The 22,097-nt window shown below is 39.9% G+C and overlaps 2 protein-coding genes across 5 annotated transcripts in view; both read left to right on the top strand.

The window, feature by feature from the left end:
* The first annotated feature begins 6 nt into the window (after nucleotides 1-6).
* myoz1b (myozenin 1b) lies at nucleotides 7-5,478 on the top strand. Of its 2 annotated transcripts, none has more exons than XM_077739089.1 (6): nucleotides 7-153; nucleotides 2,213-2,299; nucleotides 3,546-3,712; nucleotides 3,790-3,856; nucleotides 4,140-4,323; nucleotides 4,991-5,478. In XM_077739089.1, exons 2-6 carry the CDS (start codon nucleotides 2,215-2,217, stop codon nucleotides 5,223-5,225), a joined length of 738 nt encoding a protein of 245 aa, XP_077595215.1. In that variant the 5' UTR covers nucleotides 7-153; nucleotides 2,213-2,214; the 3' UTR covers nucleotides 5,226-5,478. The 2 variants fall into 2 exon arrangements, with proteins under 2 accessions (XP_077595215.1, XP_077595214.1); XM_077739088.1 differs by having other exon boundaries at nucleotides 3,787-3,856.
* A 1,621-nt stretch (nucleotides 5,479-7,099) lies between these two features.
* The window catches only part of usp54b (ubiquitin specific peptidase 54b), a 28,870-nt gene continuing 13,872 nt past the window's right edge, over nucleotides 7,100-22,097 (top strand). For 2 of the 3 annotated variants that reach the window (XR_013329570.1, XM_077738390.1), the window contains exons 1-7: nucleotides 7,105-7,258; nucleotides 14,062-14,526; nucleotides 16,375-16,467; nucleotides 18,919-19,053; nucleotides 19,266-19,379; nucleotides 19,455-19,537; nucleotides 20,308-20,413. Coding sequence is in view for 2 of the 3 variants with exons in the window: in XM_077738390.1 (XP_077594516.1) it covers nucleotides 14,383-14,526; nucleotides 16,375-16,467; nucleotides 18,919-19,053; nucleotides 19,266-19,379; nucleotides 19,455-19,537; nucleotides 20,308-20,413 (675 nt within the window). In the remaining variant the exon portion in view is untranslated. Of the gene's footprint in view, nucleotides 7,259-14,058; nucleotides 14,527-16,374; nucleotides 16,468-18,918; nucleotides 19,054-19,265; nucleotides 19,380-19,454; nucleotides 19,538-20,307; nucleotides 20,414-22,097 lie in introns of all 3 variants that reach the window. The other variant, XM_077738391.1, reaches the window with a different exon arrangement.

Below are 22,097 nucleotides of genomic sequence, written 5' to 3'. Positions count from 1 at the left end.
GAGCAACCCCTCTGATAAGGTTTCACTCTGTTCAGTGACGAAGTAGAAGGTCGGCGGACGGTACAAAAAGCAGATCTGCCAGCGGGAAGAATTACTCTCCTGCGCGAACAGTGCAGGAGTGGAAAGACTTGTGGTGTACACCTGAGTTTTTAGGTAAGATGAGTATACGGGTTGGGTACCGAGAGGCCTTGAGAGCTCTTGCGTGGTGAATGATCTGGCACTGATGCAATTGGAGCTGTTAAATAATTCAAGAGCCAGTTTAGGTTCAAGGACTTGTTTACAGTCGGATGCATTTGATTTGTGTCGTCAGCAGATTTTGGCAAGGCCTCGCTGAAGACAACCTTAGCGTTTGTATTTTGAGTTTGAGTTAGGAAATATATGCATGTATTCATGATTAAAGAGGCTTTCCAATAGGGAAAAGAATTTGCAATATTTTTGGGAATGTGAATTCTGATAATAATTTGCATTTCTGGCTTGTGACAGTCAGAAAATTATATTCTAGATTGTCTGAAAACATGAAAGGCCAAGGGCGCCCAAACTTTAGCCAATCAACCCCAAAAAATGTGTTTCATATTCCCTCATTTGTTTAAAAGTGGCAGTCTGATTATTATTGTTAAGCAATAACAGTTAAACTAAATTATCCATCAATCTTTAGTTCTCAATATATTACAAAGTGCTTAAGTATATCTTATCAAAAGCGTCAAAATACAAAACAATACAAAATACTGAGGGATTTCCATCCCAAAAGCTAAAAAAAACAAGCCTTACGACTTATGGGTACTTAAATATTTTGACTATAAGTGAAGGGAATGTCTATAAATAATTGATCAACAATTGGAAAAGCTGTCAATTCACGAGTTAACTAATTTTGGCAGACTTGAAAAAACACAATGTGGCCACCCTAAGAAAAAAATAAGTTTAAAACTCTAGTCTTAGGTGAACAGTGACCCGTTCTGATGCAATTCTTATAATCTTGGTATAGTCTGCAATCTAGCTCCATCGGATGTGTGTTGATATGGGAATGTGCTGACTTTATGTCACCCCCGCCTTCCTCCTCAGCTGTCCCCTTCTGAGATTTATCTCGGAGCTAAAACTGGCAGGTTAGTGCGGGTGTTAAGTGGTAACAAGACCTCCAGTCGCTCATTGCCTCTCAGCGACTAGACGATATTCCAGAAAAGCACATGAAAACATTGAATCTAGCCTTGGCTTTTTCCACAAACGCAGTACATAGCTGAATTGCAGCCTTTGAATATGACTTCAGTTACAGAGGATGAAAAGCAATTACATTAAGCACCCTCCCCCAGGATCAGCCCCTTCCGCCGCTAACAGGGACTCACCTCCTGCCTTACGTAATTGCTTTTGACCCGCAACGCATTGGCAGCCTACGTCAGGCTTCGGCTGGGGAATGAGCATCTCTAAAGGGAGGGTCTGTCTGCCACGCGACTCTCGCAATCAACGTCCTTAACGCAATCATGGCGGCCCTGGCAACAAGCCGGTGGCCGTCTTGCAACTTCATGGTCGACAACCGGCTCGCCTTTTATAATGTTGTAGCTACATGCCGCTTTTAATTGGATCACATTTCACTGCTAGTCACACCAAGTCGTGTTGCTAATTCTGTCATCATCAGCCCGCAGCCAGAAATCCTCGGTAGAGCAAAAAAAAAAAAGCATGAGACAATCATAATGGCAAATATTCCTTGCTGTAAATCAAGAAAGTCCAACTCCTGCCCAGTTTTTACAGACTAACACCATATATTGAAAATATCAGTAAATATGGCCCACACAAGAAGCTTAAATACAGTATAATGTGTACTTGTCATATTACACAAGATATGGGCAAACTACGGCCCGCGGGCCACATTTATGTACTTTTTATCTTACACACATTTTACAAAAGTATTTCTATAAATACTTCCAATTCGAAATCATCACTAATTACTGAAGTAAAAACAATCTTCCATGTTACTATATTTAGTGAAAGTTTGAAGTTATTTATTTTTAACAAGTCTTACTACTTAACTGTTTACCAGTGACAAATTGGCATCCAAAGGAGTCAAAGCCAGTATTTACTTCCCTGCATGTCTCCGTAATTGCTCTAAATGCTCGTCTCTAAATGCGTTTAGTTCTTAGGAGGACGATAAATGAGTGCGCTGGAGACAAACAGCAAGGTTAGAGACTTTAAATTCAACATGTGTTTTTTTGTGTGCACTCAGCCATGTCGCTGACAACTACTGCCTTCACGGACAAGAGGAAGAAATCCAACAAAATCATCACAGACTTCACCAACATCAGCCAAAATGGTAAAATACACACAACGACTCCCAAAAAACAACCAATACTACAAACAATACAAGTTATTCAAACAGGATATTCTCATTTACAATTTTGTCCCCCCAAAAATTCCCCTTTTTGCCTTCATCAAGTTTGCAACCTGCTGTCACTTGGGGTCTTCTTATATTCGTCACATCTGCACCGACATGACATTTGTCTGTTTTCGCCCACGCGGCGGCTTATCCTACTTTATCCCCGTATTTTGCTACAGTTAATGCCCACTCATCCATCCATCATCTCTTGTCACTGTCCAGCCTTTATCTCCCTCCCCCGGGGCAGCCTCACCTCCCTCCTGTCCGCCTGACTGCGATTCCCCTTCGGCCATCAGTCCATTTTCCTCACAGTCAGCAGCCCAGGCCCGGTTTCACATTATTCCGAATTAACGCTCAAATCAATATCCCCACGGGAGAGTTTACTTTGCTCAGCAGCCTCAATTATTCTTTCTTTCTCTCATTCACACACACACATACAGTCAACAGACACCCACTTGCAATGGTCTGATGTAAGATGCCCCCCCCCCCCCCCCCGACTAACGACTCTTGCAGAATTGCGATGCCCACGCCACGGTTTATCGGAAGTGTACAAATCAATCACATCCCTCTGAGAGGGAATCAAAACGTGGGCACTAGGATTTCCCTGCGTCCAAGTATGAACGCTAAATCACATGACATCCACAATAATCTAACACCCAAGTCAGCCAAACTATATTTTGATACAATGACTATACCAGACTGCCTAAAAAGTTGGCTGCAAAACAACACTAAGACCAATTGAAACCATTTGCAAGCTCTGTAAGTATTGAACAGAAAGCTAAAAACGCAAAATACAAACGCTGTAGTTTAAAAAATCTTCCAACAAAAAGCTACTCCTCCACTGCAAGATTTTCTACAAAAAATCCAATACATCAACAAGGGCTGGCTCTAGAGGTGACTGTGTAGTTCCCTTCAAAAATAGTGCATTTAGCCAAAGCATGTGTCATTGTTTATCTTCAACCTACACAACGGATTGAAATGGCAATTAGCCCTCGGCTACAATCTTACATATTTATTTACATATGTTCATTAACATGTGCTGTCTCTTATTAAAGAAATCAAAGTGAACTTTTAGCGGTTATACAAATTTTGGAGCATAAAGTAACGGCTCGCAACAGTTTTTTCTGGTGATTTGTAAGGAAAAAGCTAAAAATGTCGCATTTGTTTCTATGTTGACCCACAGATGATGAGTCTGACCCTGAAGCCTCTGAATTGAACCTGGGCACCAAGATCAAGACCCCTAAAGATGTGATGTTGGAGGAGCTTTCGCTCCTCAACAACAGAGGCTCCAAGATGTTCCTGAAAAGACAGCTGCGGGTCGACAAATTTATTACGACCAACCAAAACATGGTGAGGGGTTAAAGTATCTCTGTTTACAATAAAATTGTTGCATTTGAGACTGACGGTTCTCTTCTGAACTCCAGCAGAACCTGCAGAACCTTCTTATGTCACCTCCACCTGTCCCACCAAAGCCTGAGGTACCAAAAGAGGAAGGTAAATCTGGACATTTTCATCCTCTGCTTTCTCCAATGTTCAGTAAGCCATGTGACAATTAGGCTTATATAACGAGACTGAATCGATCCATTGATCGTTTAAGCAACGAGCCAATCAGATATCGTCTCATAGCCCAAGGCATCCAAGAAAAAGAACCATAGACCAATCATCAGTGCTTTGCGAAATGACCGTCGAACAATAAAGAGGACAAACGAGTGCTACTTCTCTCCCATTTATGACAATAACATTCCCTCAGTCCATTTTTCTAATTGCTCTTCCACAGTGGCAGTGCCGGAGGTGGTAGACAAGGAGTCTGAGAAAGAAAGAAAGAGGAGGGAATATGTTCGCACCTACGTGTCGCCATGGGAACGGGCCATGAAGGGCAACCAGGAGCTCACAGAAACCATGAAAGCCAGCATGCCGAGACCCGGACGGCTTCAGTTTCCTCAATACAAAAGCTTCAACAGGTGCAGAGCGGGGAGAACGTTTCTATGCCATTGTTCATGTTGTCAGAGATTGCTAAGCCAAACAAGATGTCTATTTTGGGCTAAGAGTTTCTTGGGCCCAGCTTTTCTGAGCAGTGTAAATATGCCAGTAATGAGGTTTCCCACTGAGACAACATGTACGGCGGCCCAGATGCGATTATCACAAACCTAATGTGATCCCCTGATCTTCTCCTAATGCCGTTAATGGTTGGACGCAGAGAACAGAGACACTTGCCATTAGGAATCGCAGCGGGACAACAATGACATTCAATGGACAATAGCTGGACAAAAGTATTGGGACAAAGCTGTTAGCGGATACATTCACTCATTAATCAGAGCTGGGCTGAACATGAAATGCTCATCTTGTAAAATTGCCACCTAGACAACACCTATTTTGACTAATTTTATTCCTTATATAGACCATTTTATTCCTCATAGACCATTTTACTCCACATATAGACCATTTAATTCCTCATATAGACCATGTTATTCCTCTTATAGACCATTATATTCCTCATGTAGACCATGTATTCCTCATATAGACCATTTTATTCCTCATAGACCATTTGATTCCTCATATAGACCATTTGATTCCTCATATAGACCATTTTATTCCTCATATAGACCATTTTCTATATTTCTGTACCAGGACGGCATTACCCTTTGGCGACATTGAGAAGGGAACGAAACTGATGGTCTTTGAACTACCGGACCTCGGCGCGGAACCCGAAGAATTGGATCCTCTGCCCTCTCTACAGGCCAATCTCCGCTCGCGACCCTCGTTCAACCGCACGCCAATCGGCTGGGTGTGCAACGACGACAACACACACATCCACATGGACCTGGACGGCCTCCCCTTTGACGGAGAGAGCGACGATCTATGAGCACAATTCGCATAGACATATTCGAGTAGAATAGCTTCAGTTGCTGTTTTATGCATGGGAATGAAAAATGACTTGTCCAAAAAAAAAAGGACAAAGTATATTCCTCACTTCACTAAAAAGAGCTTTACTGTGAACTTATGCTTAAGTACGAATATGAGAAACTGGTGAAATTTCATTTTATTAAAAAAACAAAGCACTCTGCACTATTAAAAGTATTTACTCATGCAATAAAGGTCTTCTTTGGAAAAGGTGATACTTTTTCCTAGTGTTTTTTTTGGTGCAATATAATCAAAAATTCATTGACAATTACTTTTTGCTTTAGAATTTACAGATTCAGGATTTAAATGATGGGTTTTTGTGAGTTATAAGATGATTAAATTTAGAAGAAAGGACAAAAATGTCCTGAGAGAATTCTTTTCACAGCTCTGAAGAGACCATAAAATTCAAACTATGAACATCTACAGACGGTTGCTCTACTATTTGTTTTCAAAGTCATAAATCTATTATCAGTCCCTATTTGGAGGTCATAAAGCAGTGGCTTTACAAGGTGAAAAACTATGGTGGGACCTCTAATTTTTATTTTTTTATCAACAGGTTTTGGACTACTATGTTTTCAAAGTCACTAAATGTCAGATTCTATTTGGAGAGGGTCATAAAACACTGGGTTGGGGGGGCGTGGATAATTTCTACATGGCCTTGAAAATTCTTGACGACCTTGCAAAGGACCCTACGGGATTGTAATTTCGGCTCAGAGCCAAACAGGGACTTAAATACTGGTTAAAATTACATATTTATGATTATTTATAATCTCATTTTGGGAGGTACACAACTTCCCAGAACCCCGAAACTTCTAATAACAACCCTGTGGGGGGAAAGAGCTGTAGATAATGATCCAATTGCATTTATATACCCCAAAAAGTGATTTCTCATAATGACGTAGTGTTACATATATTGTAACAAAGGTTGGGAAACTGTGCTAGATCATCAACAACATTAATAAATGACAGGTTTGCGAATGGTGGTGGGAACACGATCCAAATGGAGAAGTATTATGGTATGTGCGACCTCTCACTCTCTGGGGTTGAGGCTGGGGCTACGAAGCAAGGCTGGCGGGCGACGGGTGTCAAATGTTGGACAGATGTCCTCTGCATGTTGCTGTCAGCAGCTCCAATGAATGTGAGGCAAAGTGTGTGGAGGCACAAACACACACACACACACGCCTCTTGACTTTTTTATGCAGGAAATAGGATTTTTTTTTAACCGTCTAGAAAAAATATATGACTAATTGTGCTAAACATCCAGTCCATTTAAACCAGGAGGGGGCAAATTAATGGTAAATGGTCAATGGTACCAAAACATCAGTGTTTATAGCCCCATTTAAACGACTGGCATGCAATGAGTAAATAACGTGGAAATAATATCTATTTTTCGAGTTTTTTGTATACATTAAGTCGAATTATATCCCAAAAATACAATGATTAATAATGCAAACAACATATCTATGCTGATATTTAGTTTTTGTTGATGACGAGAAATAGGTGCCCTACTAAAAGGGTCAAAGTTGTTAAGCGTCATATGAAAATAACATTAAGGTTAATAAATAAACAAATAAAAATAACGTGCTAATATAAAAATAGTTACATGCCCTATCAAAATTTAAAGCTCTTAAATTTTGAATAGCTGTTTACACATCCCCTATTTTTGAATGTCATTTTATTTCGATTCACATGGCGATGACATCACCCCCCTGCCGGCATTAAGCGTACATCCCCCCCACCCCCGGTCTGCCCGGTAGGCGGCGGCATGTCGACAATCGCACATCCCGAGGAAAGAGGAGGCGGGGTTATCGCGAGAGCAGCGGTTTGCCACGCGACCCCAGCGCTGGCTGGCTCGCTGGATGGATGGATGCCGGCGGTGGGGGCTGCGTGGATTCAAGCCTGAGCCGAGCCGAGCGGATACGCCCACGGCTCAGCCTCCACTCCGCCGTTAAATCACACGGTGGGACACGCGAGCGGACGGAGACTCCATCCGAGGTGAGTAATAAGACATTCTATGCTGGGGTGTGTGAGCTCATGGCTCAATAGTCGATGCTGCAGAGGTGTGCAACGCATTGGGGGGGTGATGCAGCTGGCCATCAGCATCAGCATCATTAATCGTGCATGTGTTCTTGGCGTCACATTTTAACATGAGCATGAGCATCCTTTTCAAGCTCTGTCAGTCACAGGTGTCCAGTTCTGACTAAAACCGGTTTTACGGGTGTTTTAAGGGTCAAACTTGTTGATGGATGAGAGGAAACCCTTACTAGGCATGAGTTGGGGTGGGGGGTGTAGCATCGTTATGACAGTGCATGCTTATTTTACTCCAACTTGGATCTGCGTCCTATCTTTTTGTCTGTTATTGGTGTCCAGTCTTGTTCTAGGGTTCTCATATCAGTCAGACTGTGAAAGCGTGTGGAGTTGTGGGCAGGTCGGAGCTATTGATGGAAAATCGACAAACCGCAGGCTTTTACCGGGACCCCATTCACGCTTGGCTGTCAGCGCTGCCGGGTGGCCGCTTCATTGATTTAACGTTGCGGATCCCAGATGGATGACTTTGGACGCTATGGCGTTCACAGTTGTGTTGCTGTTATACACTTGGGGAGTGTATGCAAAGACACGTAAAATTAGTTTAAGTACGTGAAAGGGAGAAATATGACCCTCTTGGTCTTGGAGAGACACCTGTAGTAGGTGAGGACCTTACTGGGATTTTTTTGTTTAGTTTTTTGGGGCTCTATTAGAAAAAACAAGATGTGAAATGGCGCATATTACTCAAGTGAAGTGCAGTGATGTCTTGGGAAAAAAATTACATACTACTGATATGACGTAAGAGGCAATTTGCCAAAGTTTTGGTCCAGTCAGAATATAAGACGCAAGATTAATCATTAAAAATGCGTTAACAGGGATTTTAGAAGTGTTTGAAGCAGTTCTTGTAGTTACAATTTTATAAATATTTATGTTGTAAAAGTCACAGTCAGATTCCAATCTTTATCCGCTGTTTAAAATTGATGTTAGAAGTAAAATAGAAGTGCATTGTTTGTAGGGTCCAAAAGTCCATAACTAACTTCTTCATACAAAAGTTTTAAAAAAATATCCATTGTAAGTAGACCCACAAAAATAATCCCTAAATCCAAAAAGACTCAAAACCTAAAATATTTCCTCCATTTCTAATGTTATAGAGCCAAAAAGATATGAAAAAATGAACTAAACATAAGAAAGTTTGGTGATTGCCTGAAAACTTTTTTTAGTTTTTTTGTGCTCAGTTAAGTTGCCAGATTGTTTGTACTTTTTTAACTGTACTGCACTGTTTCATGCTTTACTTCCCAAGTGTAACAATTTGACTTAGATTTAAAACCAACTGAAGTAATGACTGAATTTAAGCTTTAAAAAAAAGCAGCCATATGTACATATGCAGTGCTTTTGAGTAATTGCATCATTTTCCAAAGCCAACTTGAAGCTTTAGAAGTCTAGAATGATTCAACTGGAAGTCTTCCAGTCTTTTTTTAATGTTGCACAATTGTTCCAGTGTTTTTTAGCTACTATGGCTCATCCGGGGACAAAGTTTAATCCTAAAAATATTCCAGCTTTGGGAGCGATTGACTTGATTTGACTAACTGTGACTGTTGACACTATGAATACGCATTTGGTGAAAATGCTTTGCGAGTTTAAACTGCTGTCGCCAAGTGGATGAAGGACGACAAAAAACATTTTAAAAGGCACCTGAGCTATTTTATGAGCAACTTGCTTTAATACGAACATAATGGCTTGGTGAATTTACTGTATGTTTTTACAGCCTGCCGAGATGTAATCAGCCTATTAAACGACTTCTCCGTGGTCATCTGGCACATTCTTTTGATATAGTACGTTCCGACTGGGCCCACTCAAACAAACTTACTGTCAGGAGCCCCTTTTGGGGGTCTGGGCAACTATCATTTTTACTGACTTTTATTATTTTTATTTTGTTGCACTTATCATAGGAAAGGAAATACTCGGGTGGCGACCTTGTGCTTTTTATGCCACTTAGCTAGCTCATCTAATATTTAACGCAATTAACGGACTATTAGGAAATGATGGGATGCCCTCCAACACACAGTGTCCATCTTTTACAAGTTGTCATTGGGTTTAATGTCAAAACGATTAGTAAAGGCGTGCAGTCGTCTTTAAAAGGTGGGGACACATAGTTTAATTTAAGTATTCCCAAATTCCTTGAATTAATGACACTAATCAATGGTATATATGGATATTATGGCATGTACGTGACATTAGGAAGTGTGTTTTGATATCTTTTAAACTAAATGTGGCCGATTTCAAAAGGAAAACCCATACAAGGAGTCCTTGAGTTACAACCTAACTAAGATTTCACTGCTGAAATCAAAATTTACCTCAAAATACTACATAAAAAAAGTACAATACAGAAATAATATGGTGTAGAAACCATTATAGCTGAGAGGAGGACGGAGAGTAACGGCTTTCAATGGATTATTTGCATGCAAAGGCACAGAAAATTACTATAAAAAAACAAAACAGCCAAATCCTCCAGCCAATGCCTGTCAGACACAAACAACCCAGAAAACAACAACCCTCAACACAACAACATTGCAACATGGAGCATACGTGCAACCTGATTTGTTACATTCCTGCCCTTATTTTTAGGTTACATGACCGAGAAGTTATTGGACAAAAAGTCTGTATGACAAAACTGCATTTTACCACAAGTTAGGCATTTTTACACGAAATCTTCAGTCAAAATAATCTCTATTTCCCCAGTTATTTTTTTAAATGATATTAAGTTTTGTTTCCATGGTAATTGCAATTCTTCTGGCTAAAGTTAGAAGACCCAGCTTTCTTCTTTGGGGCTAAAAATGAGGTCAAAAAAGTCAAAGATATCCCTGGCTTACAAACAAAGACAAGCTCAATGCACTAAAAAGGACATCCCTTGCGATTATCACAAATTACTTCAGATTTTCCGTTTTTGTTGATATTTCAAGATTCAGCATTCCCCAACGTCTACATGCACAGGATTATTTAAAGGTTGTGGTCTAAGAAAGAGCAGATTAAACAATAGCAATAGGGATGAAGCGGGATGGATTGGATAAGAAACGCACGCTCCAATGTCTCCTTTGACCTTAACCATCTTGCCAGAATGCCCCCCCCCCTAGCAGCTCCCTCCCCGTCACGCAGTCCCAATTCTATCCAACGTCTCATTTATTCCTCGTCGCTTTGTTTTCTGTCTGAACCCCAAATGACTTTCCAAAATGATCTGTAAATAATGACAGTTGTTATGTAAGAAACGTCATATTAAACTCGTATTTCCACCGTTTCTGACTTTCTACTGCGATGCTGCGTCAAGCTTTGCAATGTGGATTGACGCGTGGTTTATGTGGGGGAAATGACCTTGAAAAATCCCAGACTCCAGCTGCACGTTTAACAAACCTACACGCCACACCGTGAGGATGTAACTCTTGCACATGAAATGTTAAGTGTGGGAAGGGGAAGAGTAGAAAGAGGGAGGATGAACTTCAAGATTTCCGCGACTGTCAAATGGGGCTATTTGAAGTTACACATAACCCACTTAGAATGGAAACCCACTGTGTTTACGTGTGAGGTCATGCAGGAGATTTTTTGGGGGCGAATGGGGAGAGGTCAGATGGAAAAGTGAACAGAAAGACAAGGAGAGGTTGAGGAATGAGATTTTTGGAGGTTTTTGTCCTTTTGTTGTGTGTATTCATGCTATTATCCTGGGCAATATTGATACCTGATACTGGGGGGCATCGTACATCAGACCATTTTTTTTAAAATAGGTAAATTTGACCAACATGTAACAATTTTAGCTCTATTATGAATTAAAATGGTAACGTACAAAAGAGCTGAGACTCATAACACTGCCTATTTGACTCATTAACTCTATTATATTTATGTATGACCTTCTAATTCATTTTTGATAAGCTACAAATAAATGAATAGCATATTTGTAAGAGTTATCTATGTGTAGCAGTGGGAAATAGATCTTTTCAGTCCAATTAAGTTAGATTTGCTGGAATATTCTAAGGCATAGTTATGATCAATTATTTAAGTTTTTAATGAATGGCATGGCCACGCAAGATTACAGTAAACGTACATCTGGGTTGCGGTGTTCATACTAGCAGAAATTGTGACAGTTTAACAGTAACAGATGTGGTTCTAAGTCGCTCCCAGCCGTGCCCTCGCCGGGTTCCCATCGATCTACGTGTAATCATCGGATGTTGTCTTGAAAAAGCGAGCGCCATCCGGGATTATTCTGACATCCCATGGCGACGTCACGACTCTGCGGCGTGACTCACGCCGGCCATGCTGATTGCTCTCCACGGGTGTGAACGTCATTGTGCGTTAGGTGTTTCATGGCTTTAATCTCGTTGCATAATTGTGACAATAGTTAAAAAAAAAACAGACTTATCATGAATTTGCATCGTTATATGTCTATCATATTGGTATTGTCAGATCCTCCAAATCAGACTTATTATTATAAAAAAGCCCTATCTCCAAAAATGGCCTCTGTTTTGAACGTTTTGTGTATCTGACATGGCTTAAAAGTGACAAAATCGAGCCCTGACTATATCATTGAGTAAATTTTCAGCCTCTTCTTTGGTTTCCTAATGGCCGCCAGCACAGGGTCAGGGAATTTGATTGACTTGTGCCTTGACTCACTGTGGCTTCCAGGAACTCTCCACCATCAATACACATCATCATCACTCGTCGGCCCCATGTGTCTACGTCTATGTGTGTGTGTCTTTGAATGTGTGTGTGCGATAATATCACATGGTTCGGCTTTTCCTCCCTCGTGTCTGCAGCTTGGCCTATTTCCATGGTAACTAGCCAAAGATACGAGTTATACACACACAAAGCACATATCTAACCGCGCTTGTGTGATCTTGATTGTGCGAGGCTGCAGGGTACAGTCAGAAAGAAAATGGAAACGTACACACACGCACATCCACACGCACAAATGCATAGAGACACACAGGCCATATATATAACAACACTTGTGCGAGGCTGTAGGGTGCAGTCAGAAAGAGGATGTGTGATCACACTCTCCACACCTACTCGGCGGGACATGGACACACACAAAATAACACACACACTAATACACACATGTACGCGCAAACACAGACAGTCAGTGTATGCTTGAAACAGAAGCCCGTGATTATGTTCGGGAGGGGTCAAATGGCAAACAGAGCCATTGCTGCCAAATCCCTTCATAAATCCCTTTGGCAAGTTGGATTTTGTGGATTTATGTTTCCAACTGAGTACTGAATTTGAATGTCTCTTCTGGATAGAAGGATAGACGGACGGATGCACATTCCACAACCCCGTGATTGTCCTTTGGCGTCTTGCCAAAGAAAAGTAGGGGTGCTGTGCCTACAAGAAACCTGGAAAGGTTTTTTTTCAGAAGCAGCAAAAGGCACTGCGGCTTTGTTTCAGTCTCAATTGTGTATTATGAACAGTGTACTGTGTACTTACAAATATGCCCATATTTAGCTATTAAATTGCGGGTATATTTCACTTCTGGTGAATTCAATGTCACAGACCTCATAAAACCAAAAATGACCAAAGACAACTCTTTTTTATGAACAAAAAAATCATTTGACAACCTAAAAATGTCCATCAAGCAGATCTCACCAAAGCAGAACCATGACAAGAAGCATGAAATTATTATCTTAACATGCAAGCTTATGACAACATTGTATGACAAACAGGATGGTTTGCATTACTAATATGGTTCTAATCTTTGAAATACTACAAATTGTTGCATGGCAATGAAATTGGGCATCTAAATTAGTGATTAACCTTTGAATTATTCTAATTTCAAGATGTATTCGAGTTGAAAGTAGTTATGAAGAGTCTCTTAATCACAACATACTCCAGAGTTGACAAAAAATATTTGTAATTTGCCATATAAGAGAATAAAAGCAAATATTGTAGATTGTAAGGATGTCAATTTGACTGAACTCACAATTTAGTCAGTGATGGGGCAAATCACATCAAATAAAGAGCATGTAAAATAAATTCTATATAGATCCTGTAAATTTGACACAGCGCATGCAAGAGAGTTATGAATAACCCTGCCAAATTCTAATGATTAATAAAACCAGAGAGCATATGAAACGAGGCTTCAAAAAAAGTGTGAAAAATCACGCCGTTATCTCTGCTCTCAAGTGCCGTAGATAGACATCTGCTTTCAATGAACTCACACTATGGCTTGCATCAACGTTCAACCCTCAATCAAATAATAATTCTACAGATATGTAGAAAATTTACCATAGAAACCACACTTGCTTACAAGTTGAAAAATGACAAGGCCTAAGTATTGCAGATTAAAAAGTATTGAGGACAAAACTGGGATAAAACCCAAGACCCCAGAACTGTGAGCCAGTAAAAACCTCCACAAGTGCAAAACTGGTTCAAAGTAAATCAACAATCAAATGCTCCAATATAACCTCCATTGCTTCTTGACAATTAACAATCAATTCCCCACAATAAGCTGATTTGTTAATAACCGACAGTACATTGATTACAGCAACTCATTACGGATGTATTTCATTACCGGCAATTACTAAACCCTAAATTTAATATGGCGCCCTGGCCATTTCTTGTAAAGGACCGCTAAGAAACCTCAAAATGTGACTACCATTTTCTCCTATTCACCTTTCGGATAGCTGCCCTGCCTGCGACAATTTAAGAGTGTCTGTTGTTGTTCACCTTCGCAAAGTAGACAGCGTTTGACCCGTGTAACCTGACAGCTGCTTCTGCTTTGTGTCTAGCAGGGCACGAAAGGACATGGAAAAACACGGCCGGACCACACAACATCCATCTGACAGGTTCGGCCAGAGGACCACTTGCCAAAGGACGAGTGACAAACAGATGCCAGCGGTGGCTCTGGCAACCAACGGGCGGATTCGAAAGAAGTAAAGTCCGACTGGAGAAGGGCCGGATTGTATGGGAGCCAAATCTCCGTCCAAGACACACCACAGCCTCCTTCCACCCACCGCCGCCTTCCAAATTTCTAACAACTCCCATTCGCCCTCTGTCACTCTCATGGGAGTGACATAGAAGCCGGTTAGTGAGCGGGGGGCATCCAGGTGGGGATGTCGTGGAAGAGGAACTACTTTGCGTCCGGCGGCGGGGTGCAGGGCCTGGCCAACCCGAGAACAATGACCTCCATTGCGCCCAGCAAAGGCCTGAGCAACGAGCCGGGACAGAACAGTTGTTTCCTCAACAGCGCTCTACAGGTCAGTGAGAAACAGTGACTTTCAAATTATTTAACCTAATCTGCAAAACTGAAATGGAAATTCTCAACCAGAACAAATTCACAACCTGAAACTTAAAGACCAATTGCTGGTTTGTGTTAAGACCAAAATTGAAGTTTGCCTATCCGGACCAACTTCCATCTCACATGAGGTAAAAAATAAGTAATATAAGGACTTTATCTTTGCAATTTGACAACTTTCTCTACTAATATTTCATCAATCTGCGAATATTACAAAAGTAGATTTGTGTCAATACATCGCCAAAAGTAGCAGCCCATAAAACCAAACAACGACTATAATCCTGAATTACAATGAATGACTTCATTCTTGTAATATTACGATTTTAATCTGCAGTTATGCATTTTTTGTCATTATATGACAATATACAACTTTACTCTACTACTCTACCAATAGTTTCACAATTTTTGGCGGATCTGAAGTTTCTGGCAACTCAAGTAAGAAACGATGCTTACAAAAATTCCTAACCATAACAGCAATAATTTATATTTCATATATATTTAAAAAAAATCTTATTTCAAGTACAAGGGCGAGATTGAAAATGTTAATATTCATTTTATAGGTGGCTCGCGGACTGGTGTTTGGTAACCGCTGCTATAAACAACAACTTTCGACTTGTATTATTGCGATCTCGATTCCACACACTAAGACTCACAAACACATGCATATGCAGACCCCAACATTCGCAGTTAACAGAAAATTAAACGTGACAGCGAGATAAGCTCTGTATTAATGAGTGTTTGGATGTTCTACTTTGCTTTTGGCACCATTCAAGCAAGCGACTGTGTGTTTGTTTGTGAAGATGCTTACTCAGCGCCCTCAAACACACACACACACATATACACACGCATATACACGCACGTTAACGCACGCTTACCTCCCAAGACGTCCAGCTGGCATGTACGTACACCTCCATGTTCCAGATGAGGAGATGCAAAGCTAAGCTCCAGTGAAGTGGGCAACGAAGCAGAAGCTTAGTGGTGCAAGTTGGCGAGAGGATGACCATTAACTGTAGAAAGAGAAGAAAGACGAATGATAAGAAGGAAAAAGTACTTTATAGTCAATCCAATGAATATACTGGAGATCTTAGATGCTTTTTTTTTGGGTGCATTAAAGATGTCCGCCAGCAAATTTAATTTGTTTTGCTATAACATGTTATCTGATTGAGATGGAATTTTTGTAGTTGTTTTTTTGGTTTTGTGCAGATAATTGGCATGGCCTGTCGGAACAAATGATCCCCTTGAGTAGTTTTGTCTCGCGTGTTCTCTCGTTTGCTATTTTTTTTGACAACAGCAAAATGCACCTGGACAGGCAACGTGCCGGAAAAAGCTTGTCACGTTTCCACGGCAACTGGGCGCCAACTTACAGTGACACGGACAAGGGTTTTTTTTTTTACATTCAGATACTGTGCGATATAATTTTTTAAAACTTGTTAAGCAAGAGAGAAACATATTTGATTTTTGATTTTGATTTATTTAGCTGACATTGCTGAAATGGACTAAAATAATGTTAAGCAAATTATTATGGCCCTGGTTTTTGTTTGATTGAGCAAATCTTATAATACAAATATTTTGCATTTAGTTTAGAAAAATTGCTATTACGTATTTTTGTATTATTTCATATTATTTTTAAAGCTTTCCCAATGTAAAAATGGTGATTGTAGTATTTATTTGGAAAATACTAGAGTACTACTACTTTAATTTCAATACTGCATAAGAAAATGCTTTATAATGCAACACAATGGTTTAACATTGATGTTAAAATAACACAAAGCCAGTTATGGTTAAACTGTACTCTTGTTTTGTTCCTCAGGTTTTGTGGCATCTAGACATCTTCCGCAGAAGCTTTCGCCAGCTAACCATGCACAAATGCATGGAAGACTCCTGCATCTTCTGTGCTCTTAAGGTAACCATAACAAAAAAAAAATCCCTTGTGTTTTTTCTCTACCCACAATGCACTTAAAACAAGTGACAGTGCGGGTAATGATGACGGTTGGGGATAGCGGCAATTAGTTTTCTTTATCTTTTTCTGGTTAACCGCTGTTTGTTGCTGTTACTATGACATGTTTAGCTAAAAAGGGATTTGAATGAGTGAACATGAAAAGAAAATCTCTCCTGTTTTGACAGGATGACATTAAGATATTAAATGAAATAATATGAAGTGTCAAAATAGAAGACATTATGTGATTACTGTCAGCCTATCAAGATAGGATTAAAAGTACTAAAAAAAAACAAGATTATATGTTTATATCATTATTCAGAATGGCTTGTTTCTTTTAGAAGTAAAGATAAGAGTACAAATGACCTTTACTGAAAGCTCGAAGAATTTCACTAGAATAAAATGCATTCATTAAAACTACAACAACAGAAAAAAATAACATCTTAATGCAGTATAATACTGCATATTTTCTGTATGGAGTTTAATTCTTTTCCCACACTTTTATCATATTTCTCTAAATACTTTACTGACTCTTTCCTTGACCTATACTTTCTAACCATCTTTCACATTTACCCAAAAAAATCCCACAATTATTCTCCTAACTGCTTCTTAAAATAGATAAAATGCAAGATATTTCCATTTCACATATTTTCTCAGCAAAATGCAGCAATGTTATGGATAGAAAATGTTCCAATAATAGAAGGCAAGTCATTTGTTGCACCATTGGTGACCAACATGTGGCCCGAGTAAAGGCGTCGCACCGTGACTAATGTGCTGTAGTGCGGCAGCAACACACTGTCGGCTGGCCACTGCACTCCACTATAATTAATTGGCCCGACTGAAAGCGCCGAGCTAAGCAGAACCCACGCACATGTGCGCACTCTTTCTCACTCTCTTTTTCTCTCCCTCACCCAAACACACACAAATCATTCCCCCCACACACACACACATATGCACCTTGATTTGTTGCTGCAGGTGTGCACTTGGGGGTGTGTGGCTTGACTTCTATTGAAAGTCCCTTGAGTGCAATTTAAAGATAAATGTGTGGATTTTATTTAAATTGGGTATTATAGTTATATTTTTGAAGATGTATTGTTGTTTTATGCTGATTTCATTTGGATCTAATTGGATTTTTTTTTCATTATGGATGATTCATGAGAATGGAGACTTCAACAAGCAGGAAAATCAATCAAAGAATCGATGAGTGAAGAATTATAGAGTAATATCTTCAAATTAAATTTAAATATGGGAATTTGATATGATAAAGAGAGGCACATGTGAAAGTCTACATAGGTTGATTATTAGATCTCTCAATTTTGAGTTCTGCTGTTTATTTTTATCTATTTTTTTTACCATTAAAACATATTGAAATGTCATTAATTTGGCCTTGCCGGAAAAAAATGTTTTATTCTAATTTTAAAATCAATATTAATGTGAAAATAAGTAATTTATAATATATATTGTAATACTAGGAAGGCTTGTATTGAATAACCACATTTCCCTCCTAACACCCCCATAAATACATTTCAAAATCTTTTCCAAGCCATTCCATTCCTCTGAAAACAACACAGCCTTGATATTTAAAAATTATTGACACTTGAGTAAAGATAAAAGCCACCAAAAAAAACTAAAGGCAAAGAAAAAAAGGGCACCAAAGCATCCTATAGCTTTGCCCACTGGAAATTGCTGCAACACTTCATCTCTTTCCACTAGGGAAGAAGAATGGGATGAGTGGGGGTAGGTGGGTGGGTGGGTGAGTCAGTGGAGGGGAGTGAGGGGAAAGATGAATGAATGTGGGAGTTGGTGTAGATGGCTGCAAACTTTGCAATCAGCCTGTCGTACACACACACATGAACACACACACACACACCGACACACACACCCATACTCACTCCACTCCATCCCTTACTTGCACCCCCCCCACCCCCCTCCAACACACTCTCTCTCTGTAGGGTATATTCCCCCTCCATTCTCCTTGGCGCATTGCTGCAGTCATAACACACACATGCACACATATGCACACACGGACACACACACACTGACACACAGCATCAACACGACCGCATTACCTTTTTCTCGATAGCAGCCCCTCTTCAGCTGTTTTATAGTGTCGTCTTCCCATGGTAGGAGGGTCTCCATCTTGCTTTGTTTTGATTCCCAGATGTCAAAGGTGACTTCTGTTGAGACACAAACATGGAAGATAAGTTTAACAAAGGGCAACACTAAGATAGAATGAAACAGATTGTTTTTGTTAAGTTGTGTGTTTAGCTTTTGGTTTAAATTCACTGCTTTGACGTTTAGGGTCAGATAAAGGTTGATTACCATGGCAGTGTATTTTTGTCTGCGACTTATAGTGCAGAATTGGTGCAATTTGGTTGAAACGATCCGATTTAAGATTGGTTTGGTGTGTATTTGCAGAGCATTTTCGCCCAGTTCCAGTTCAGCAGCGAGCGCGTGCTGCCATCCGACGCGCTACGAAGCGCCCTGGCCAAAACGTTCCAGGACGAGCAACGCTTCCAGCTGGGGATAATGGATGACGCGGCCGAGTGCTTTGTGAGTCGCCTTGCCAACGCGTACCTTAAGCTCGTGGCAAAGTTCAATTGGAAGAAATCCAATTCCCTCCAGCCATCTCATACAAACAAAAGCCACCATAATCAGTACCAATTCCACCAATTTTGACTCAAATTGACCAACCAGTTTATCCAAATGATGCATTCTAAAACCAACATGCCTGCATGCTCACAATGTATTTATTTTTTGTTCAGGAGAACCTTCTGATGCGTCTTCACTTCCACATCAGTGCGGAGAGCCGAGAAGACATTTGCACGGCCAAACATTGCATCCCACACCAGAAGTTTGCCATGACCCTCTTTGAGCAGGCATGCAACACACATACACACACAAACACGAGTATATATACAATATAAACTGAATATGTTGTTTTGTGTTTGCAGTGCGTATGCAACAGCTGCGGCGCCACGTCAGATCCGCTGCCCTTTATTCAAATGGTTCATTACATCTCCACTACATCTTTATGGTAAGAGTAAAAACACATGCAGTACTACAAAGCCCACAAAGACCTCCGTATACACAAACACGCTAGCAAGTCAATGGAAAACGGAAGTCATCAATCAGCAATTCAGTTTAGGAGACCTCAGAGAGGGTGCATGTGTGTGTATTCAATATAAATGTCTGTGTGGAGTAGTTTGGACTGTGGAAGGCAAAATGAAGTACTAGATGGGTGTTGATTTCAACCAGTAATGGTAATGTGTGTCTGTTTAAAATAATCCATCATAAAATTAGTGACAGTGTTTCAGATCGTCATGTTATTTATGTGGGAGATGCTGAACAGTTTCAATAGATATATTGGGTATTGTACAATAAGAAGGTTATGTAATGCTGTATATTTACTCAAAATTTGACCTTTAGGAGCTTTAATCTGTTATAAAGAAAATGGCATTTGGTAATTTGTTCATTTATTACACTATTATATTTTATTTTCAACCATTACTTATTTTTATTTTCTAAGCAAACATTGATTTATCACAATGGTAATATTTTTGAAAAATATATAAACATTTATTATGGCATTAAGTAACATGCTGAAATAGTATAAAATCATTTCAGTATTTAACTAAATGCATGCCATTTAATGGCAATAGAAGTATAGTTTACCCATTTTAAGTTGAGACGTTTTTTTGTAATATTTCCTGAACATTTGAATATAATGGGAAAATCATTGATATCAAGTATGGAAAAAAAGTATTTTTTTCAGCATGTGATGTAGTTTTGCATGTGTTTTTGCAGTAACCAAGCAGTAAGGATGTTGGAATGCCGGGAGAAGGCCACCCCCGACATGTTTGGGGAACTTCTACGTAATGCCAGTAACATGGGAGACCTGCGCAACTGCCCTGTGAGACTATACACACAAATACACACATATACACTCATAGTTATACAAAATTTTAATACAGTTAATTGTATTGAAGAAGAAAAGATGTGTGCTGGTCCCCATCTTATTAATAGTGCTCTATGATACACACAATGAAATAATTATATCAGCATTATATAATATAATCACGAACGGCTCTATCATGTTTGCCTCGCTTACATAATCGACAATCCATTTGCATTTTCTCCATATTTCTCTGCCGCTTTTGTCAGCGTAAGCATTTTTTTCCCTGGATTTGTCCTTATTGACCTGCCGGTCGGTGCACGGTAGAGAGAGAGAGAGAGAGAGAGAGAGAGTGAGGCCATATTGGGCTTGTGGGAGCATGAAGCACTTTGCATAAACAAAATAAAATGCCAAACTGTGTTTGGAGACAATCTGGACGGGAAACATTCAGGCGGTGTTGTCCAATTGAGCAAAGACTTTTGAAAAAAGAGAAAAAAGGGACTCCATGAGGATAGTGTGTGTTGTCTTGCCACATTGGGGAAGTGAATGGATCCAGTTTGGCTTCATGCGGCGCTCCCTTGCTGCCAAAAAGTTTTTTTTCCACAAAGAGGCTCCTCACTGGGTCTTTTCACAGAGTTCCAAACCATCATGAGCTAGAAATATCTTCACAATATATAATAAAATACTTCTGATTGACATTTGGCAGTGCAATGGTGGAGTGGATTGGGCTTTGGCTCACAGTTTTAGGGTCAAGGGTTCGATCCCAGGTGGGTCCTTACTGTATGGAGTTTGCATGTTCTTCTTGGGCTTGTGTGGGGTTTCTCCAGGTATTCTGGTTTCCTCCAAAATTTCCAAAAAATGCTGAGTAGGCTGGTTTAACACTCTAAATTGCCCTTATGTTTGATTGGTAGTTCATTTTTGGTGCCCTGTGATTGGCTGGCCACCAACCTAGTTAGTTGGGGTAACTGGGGTATGACCCTAGTGAGGATAGGTGGTTTAAATATTGAATGATTGACATATCTAAGGTTATCTTAGAAACAACTGCTACATCAGGACATGGACTAAAGGGAATCTGTTTTGTCCACTTTAAAGATATAAAAGACAGAGCGTTTATTTTTCTCTCACTTTGAGACATGAAAACTCACTTTAGGACGTACCGCTGATAGAGCGCTCCTTTTTGCCAGCCTGAAAACACCACAGAGACTCGTATTGTACTTCTCAAGGCATCGCCGGGGGAGCCATTTTCGGCTCACCTGAAGGCGTATATCAGGGTGTTTGTCTTGTATAATTGAAGACATGACACATATTGCTTTATCCACGTTCAGACAACACTTTTAGAGTGTTTGCCTTATGTTACTCAAGAAATATCACTTGAAGAAATACTTTTCTAGTACAACTGAGAGAGTCAAGGCTCATTTTGACAACCTGAAGATCTTTTGCACACCTAAAATGAGCTGTAAAGTAGCGTCCAATCATCCTTCTATTCACTATTGAGTGTCCAATCCATTTAAAGTCCTCTGGTCAATATACCACCAAAGATTATTGGTGTAGTAGTAGAAAAATGATTTAAAACATGGCCCAAAATATTCTACTTCATCCAATGAAGAGTCATATACGTACTGTTAGCGATTATTCTAAGAAAAATAAGTATGTAGCTTTTGTACTCTCAACTATTTTAGTCCTTTAAAATTGGAATACTTGA

Source organism: Stigmatopora nigra, chromosome 18, assembly GCF_051989575.1.
Source record: "Stigmatopora nigra isolate UIUO_SnigA chromosome 18, RoL_Snig_1.1, whole genome shotgun sequence".
Lineage (NCBI taxonomy): Eukaryota > Metazoa > Chordata > Actinopteri > Syngnathiformes > Syngnathidae > Stigmatopora > Stigmatopora nigra.
Note: the sequence above shows the minus strand (reverse complement) of the source record. Positions and strands in the feature narration are given on the sequence as shown.

Bases quoted from the DNA above. Each gene is read 5' to 3' on its own strand.
- myoz1b (XM_077739088.1), top strand. From the start codon at position 2,215: ATGTCGCTGACAACTACTGCCTTCACGGACAAGAGGAAGAAATCCAAC. The intron at 2,300-3,545 runs GTAAAATACACA...GTTGACCCACAG, and splicing joins CACCAACATCAGCCAAAATG to ATGATGAGTCTGACCCTGAA. The intron at 3,857-4,139 runs GTAAATCTGGAC...GCTCTTCCACAG, and splicing joins TGAGGTACCAAAAGAGGAAG to TGGCAGTGCCGGAGGTGGTA.